Consider the following 6,000-nt stretch of genomic DNA (forward strand, 5'->3'; position numbering starts at 1 on the left):
AACTTTCTCTTTTTCTGGATGTGGAACTTAGATTTATATTTGAATTTCTTAATAATCATAAATAACCACTCTTCTATATTATCATTGCTGCCTCTCCATTGTTGTTCCACTCTTTAAGAGACGAAGAAGGGAATCTTGTTTTGAAAAACTTATTTGGAAGAGTATCATATATGTTTCGAAAAGCTTATTTGAAAATTTTGTTCAAGAAAACTCATTATGTAATTATGTATTGTATTTAATGTCTTTTTTAAAAACTTCTTTTACAAAACTTATTTAAGAAATCTCATCCTAGAATGTATTTCATATATTTCGATTTTTTTTCAAAATCATATTCTGGAAATTTTTTTTCTAGAAATCTTATTTTAGAAATCATGTTCATGTTCCAAAAACTTTGAGAAGTTATTCCAGAAGATCAAGGTAATCCTAAAGCCATCTCAGCAAAGGAGAAAAAAGTTATTTTAAAAATTACAGAGGTGAAGTTAGAAACTACGAAGAAAAAATATAAGTTAAGAGGCTAACAAGAGACCTCAAAGCCCAAAAGAATAAAAGTTTCAGGCTATACTTTATGCACCCGATAAGTTCCTACAACATATATTGAGAATGAATGTGAGCTCCTAATAGTATAGAAAGGTAGCAGTTTCTTACTAATTTAGTATCAAAATTTTCAAACTTGAAGCTTATATATTGCTTCTTGTAGCTCTCTTTCCCTTCTTAAGGCAGCATTTCAGAGTCGTTTTAAATCCTGTTTTCATTGAGTCCGCTCATCATCTAATTGTTCCTTCAGTTCAGCTATGTTTACTTTTTGACTACACAAGAACGAAGAGAGTTACTGTATTGTCAGCATAAATAACACGACTTTTAGATTAAGATAGATTTGTCTCTAAGTGACAAGATGGTGTTGTTAAAGATCCTGAGAGATATTCATAAGGACATCACACCTAAGTTTTTAGAGTTAAGTGCATGCTTGCACCAACATTTTCATGGAATACTTACTAACCAGTCATGTGCATCTGCATTTATCTTTTTGAGCTCCTCCATTTTAGCCTCTCATGCTTGGTAATACGTATCTTTTGCAGTTGTCATCATCAAATCACAAATAAAAAATACTTATAAGTTTTTAATAAAAAGTAGTTAGTAAAAATTTAAATGGTTAAACACGACTATAATACAAAAACTATACAAATTTATATTTAAAGCAAAAACAAAATTATAAGTTATTATTTTAAAAGTAAAATTAAATATGATTACACTCACAATGATCGCCAGGTGTGTTTGGGCGAGAGCATGGTTGAAAAAGTGACCTGAGAGTGTCTGCTTCTCCACACTGTCTATGAACAACCTTTCCATGAAGAACCTCAAACTCATCCTCACCCAAGCACAAGCCCAAGCCAAAGATCCCGACCCCTATCTGAAGCCCGTGTTCTACGCCTCCCTCCTACAAGACTGCATCAAAGCCCACTCCTTCGTCCAGGGCACCCTCCTTCACGCCCACGTCCTCAAATCGGGCCTCCTTGCCGACCGCTTCCTCGCTAACAGTCTCCTCTCCCTATACTTCAAACTCTCCCCACACTTCTCCCAGGCCCGCACTCTCTTCGATGGCCTTTCCTTCAAAGATGTCATCGCATGGACCTCCATTATCTCCGGCTATGTCCGGAAAGCCCAGCCCACCCAGGCTCTCTGCCTCTTCCTCCAAATGCTCCGCCTCGGCCTTTATCCCAACGCCTTTACCATTTCCTCCCTTCTCAAAGCCTCCTCCCAGCTCCCAAACCTTCTCCTTGGCAAGGCCCTCCATGGAATCGTCGCCACCCGCGGCTTCCACTCCAACTGCGTCGTCGCCTGCTCGCTCATCGACATGTACGGGAGGACCAGCGTGGTCGACGACGCGCGCAGGGTGTTCGACGAATTGCCCCACCCGGACCCGGTCTGCTGGACGGCCTTTATCTCCACGTTGGCGCGTAATGACAGGTTTAGGGAGGCCGTGGGGTTGTTTTCCGTTATGCACGACGGAGGTTTGGGGTTGGAGGTTGATGGTTTCACTTTCGGAACACTGTTAAACGCGTGTGGGCACTTGGGGTGGCTGAGGATGGGGAGAGAGGTGCATGGGAAGGTTGTGACTTTGGGGATGCGTGGGAATGTGGTCGTGGAGAGTAGTTTGTTGGATATGTATGGGAAGTGCGGCGATGTTGGGTGTGCGAGGGTAGTGTTTGATGGGTTGGAGGGGAGGAATTGGGTGTCTTGGACTGCTATGCTTGGAGTTTATTGTCACAATGGAGAATCTGAGAGTGTGCTTGGGCTTGTTAGGGAGTGGGGGGTGGTGGATTTTTATAGTTTTGGGACGATTATCCGTGCTTGTTCGGCGCTGGCTGCGGTGAGGCAGGGGAAGGAGGTGCATTGTCAGTATGTGAGGAAGGGTGGGTGGAAGGATGTGGTGGTGGAGTCTGCTTTGGTTGATATGTATGCGAAATGTGGGAGTGTGGATTTTGCATATAGGTTGTTTTCGAGGATGGAGGTGAGGAATTTGATCACATGGAACTCCATGATTGGGGGGTTTGCGCAAAATGGGAGAGGGCAAGAGGGGTTGGAGTTGTTTGAGGAGATGGTGAAGGAGGGGGTGAGGCCGGATGGGATCAGTTTTGTGAATGTTCTGTTTGCGTGTAGTCATAATGGTTTGGTTGATCATGGGAGGAGGTATTTTGATTTGATGAAGAGGGAGTATGGGATTAGGCCTGGGGTGGTGCATTACACTTGCATGATTGATCTTCTTGGAAGGGCTGAGTTGATACAGGAGGCTGAGTGTTTGCTAGAGGCTGCTGATTGCGGGTATGATCATCATTCGGTTTGGGCGGTTCTGCTTGGAGCTTGCACTAAGTGTTCGGATTATATCACAGCTGAACGTGTTGCGAAAAAGATGATTCAGCTGGACCCTGAATTCCATCTGAGTTATGTTTTGCTTAGTAATGTTTATAGAGCAGTTGGCCGGTGGAATGACGCCCAAGAGATCAGAAGGTTAATGGAGGAGCGAGGGGTTAAGAAGATGCCTGGCACGAGCTGGGTTGAAAGTGAGAAGCAAAAGGGTTCTCCTAGTTTTGATTTGAGCATTGTTGGGAGGAGCATGGGAGAGGCTGCGTGTGTTAGATAGTTATAGGCAGGTTGAGTTCTGTCGATATAGTTGGTAGACTGATTTAGCATAGAATGAACACTCGGTTTATTTTTGGTATCATGGAAGGTTTGTTCAGAGATTCTATGGTGGTGTTGTACATGAAGAGATTTCTTTTGTCATCTTACTTGCATTGTATTAGACAGTAAAAAAACTTTCACTTGGTGACTGAATAGAATGAAGTCCAAAAGCAGCATCAAATGAACACATCATTCTTGTCTGGTTGGAGGGATCATCATGAAAAGCCTGCAAACATCATCAGCTGCTGCAATCAAATGAATAAAGAGTAACACCTTGAGCTGATGCATGCTCATTTTTGTCAACTGAATTTAGCGGCCTTCGTCTCGAACCAGTGGGTGAAATTTTTTATAGGTGAAATTATGGTGTGACTGTCCCTTCTGGCCTGACGACGGCATGTGCCAGTTGCGGGACTGTAGTGCATGTGAATGCCCAGAAAGTGAATTCCCTGAATCATTTAAGAAGCCACATGGCTTCTCAATGAATGATCTTGTTTGTCAAGAAGGTAAACCTCAGGCAGCTGTTGACCGTACTTTAGTCAATAAAGTTTTCAGAGGATGGATAGAAATAGACAATCCATTGACAAATGACGATGAGAATGACAACGGTGCGTTATTACTTTATATTCTAATTCATATCTAAATTATTTGTGCTATCAGTTGTTGTTTCAATTAATTGTGTGAAAGTGAAATAGCAGATATTAGCAGTGAAGTATAAAATTTAGGATTCTTAAGTATATTGAGTGACATCAGATTTATACTCCTCTAATGAGTATATCTTTGTGAATCGTTTTTGTTTTATATCTTGATCTGCTAAGAGATTTCTTTCTATTATTAAATTTTAACTTGACCAGCCCTTGGTTTTTAGTATCAGAAAGCAAACAGTGTTGTTAGCATTCACTTATAGTAAATGTGCCTTTTAACTTTTTTTTTTACTGGTGGCAGAACGTGATTCAAATTACTAAATCTTTTTATGATGTATTCAACCTCTTTCTAAGAAAAATAAGCATGTCAATTGAAAGCCGTGTTTGCATTTGCAGACGAGATGACATACGTGAATCTTCAACTGAATCCTGCGAAGGTATACTGGTTACACTGGTTCTTCTGCAAGAAGGATATGGGATGCTGTCTACTCTGAGAACCGCCCCAAATGTGAGTTTTCTCTGAAAAGCTTATTCACTTAAATAATTTGACTAAACTACAATATTTTGAAAAGGCCTTGGATTTTAGGTTGTTTGATGGTACCTTTCATATTATCAAACATTGACAGACCAGTAACTTTGAATGTAAATAATCGCTTTTCTATCTGTAGAGTGGATATTGGTTGTGTTCTTATCATCTGTTTTGGTGAAAGATATCTTTGAAATGTTAACAAAAAGGGAGTTTCTTTTCTCTGGTTCATTATTATTAGAAGTAGACTTTAAGCCTAACTTAATCCCACAAAATCGGTTTGTAGGGTGTGATTTGCACCCACTTATAAACTATGAATTGGCCTTATCTCTAGTCGATGTGAAACTTCCAACAATTATAATTTGTCTGGACTTTTTGAGTACCGATCGTATCTGAACATAATTTTTGACTGTATAAGACAACTAAGTGACCGATCCTTGTACTTGTTCACCGTTTATTATTCTACTACTGATTTATCTTACGCTCATTTTTATTTATTTATCTCACTGGCATTTGAATAATATATTTTTTGTGTAAACAGTGCATTGATGGATTGTATATGATGTGAGAAGTGTCGATTATGGGGGTAAGCTTCAGGTTCTTGGTCTTGTTGGAACTGCATTAAAGATTCTCTTCTCTGTTGATGGTCAAGAAAACTCAAGTCAAACAGTAAGTACATTTTACCCCAGAATTTTTTTTTCTTCCTCCCTTCACACTATGGTTAAGTTACCAACACCTTTTAAATTACACTTGACGATCTTTCAGCTTCAGCTGCAAAGGAATGAGGTAATTGCATTGATGAACCTTCTCAATCGGCTTTCAGAATCTGTCAAATTTGTCCATGAAGTGGGACCTGCAGCTGATGGTGTGATGGAAGGACATGTTTCTGCTCATAAAACATTGATTAAAGCATGGAAAAAAAATTGGTCCTTTGTATCTAAAACTTAGGTAACATGCTCTCTTCTTAGTATTTGTTGTATCAGTCTTTGATGTTCCAAACTGAGTATTAGATGTTTGCATCTGCAGGCTGAGTGAGTGGTGACAGTTCTGTTTTCTGTGATTAAAATTACTTCATAGGTTAGACATAGAAAACCACTGTCATAGTTTGGAAACTAATGTACTTAGAGTGTCTCAAAATTGAAAATAAATTGGTTGAGTATAGGGGGAAAAGATTAAGTGAAAGTAATAGAAAATATATTACTTGGGAATTTGGGGTTTAATCCCCTTCTTCCCCACTGATTTTGTAATTCAATATTTCTTGCAATATCTGTGCACCATTTCTCCTTTGCCTAAATATTAATATTACAATCTACTTAAAATATAATTTAGATCATCAATTACATTTTTATCCTTGACCCATTAATCAAAAAAACCGAATCATCTTTGTTTACAAGTTGAATAATTGAGCCTTCGATATAATTCTTCTAATTACAATATTTAGAACCCTAAATCGTTATTCATTTAATGTTAAATGTAATACACACACACACACACACATATATATATATATATATATATATATATATATATACTTTGAAATTTACTTAAATAGCATTTACATTCCTTTTAATCTTTTTAAAAAAACCCACTCGTTTCTCTAAATGTCATTTATTTCTTTTTTAAAGTACGGTGTAAGATTTTTGTACATTACGCAAT

The 6,000-nt window shown here is 38.6% G+C and overlaps 1 protein-coding gene across 2 annotated transcripts; it reads left to right on the forward strand.

The window, feature by feature from the left end:
* The first annotated feature begins 1,255 nt into the window (after nt 1–1,255).
* Nucleotides 1,256–5,492, forward strand: LOC108332299 (pentatricopeptide repeat-containing protein At1g03540). 2 transcript variants are annotated; one of them, XM_052871048.1, is made up of 5 exons: nt 1,256–3,782; nt 4,215–4,326; nt 4,886–5,013; nt 5,110–5,292; nt 5,371–5,492. In XM_052871048.1, exon 1 carries the CDS (start codon nt 1,331–1,333, stop codon nt 3,137–3,139), a length of 1,809 nt encoding a protein of 602 aa, XP_052727008.1. In that variant the 5' UTR covers nt 1,256–1,330; the 3' UTR covers nt 3,140–3,782; nt 4,215–4,326; nt 4,886–5,013; nt 5,110–5,292; nt 5,371–5,492. The 2 variants fall into 2 exon arrangements, with proteins under 2 accessions (XP_052727008.1, XP_052727007.1); XM_052871047.1 differs by having other exon boundaries at nt 5,110–5,492.
* The last annotated feature ends 508 nt before the right edge of the window (nt 5,493–6,000 follow it).

The sequence above is a fragment of the Vigna angularis genome, chromosome 11 (assembly GCF_016808095.1).
Source record: "Vigna angularis cultivar LongXiaoDou No.4 chromosome 11, ASM1680809v1, whole genome shotgun sequence".
Classification (NCBI taxonomy): domain Eukaryota; kingdom Viridiplantae; phylum Streptophyta; class Magnoliopsida; order Fabales; family Fabaceae; genus Vigna; species Vigna angularis.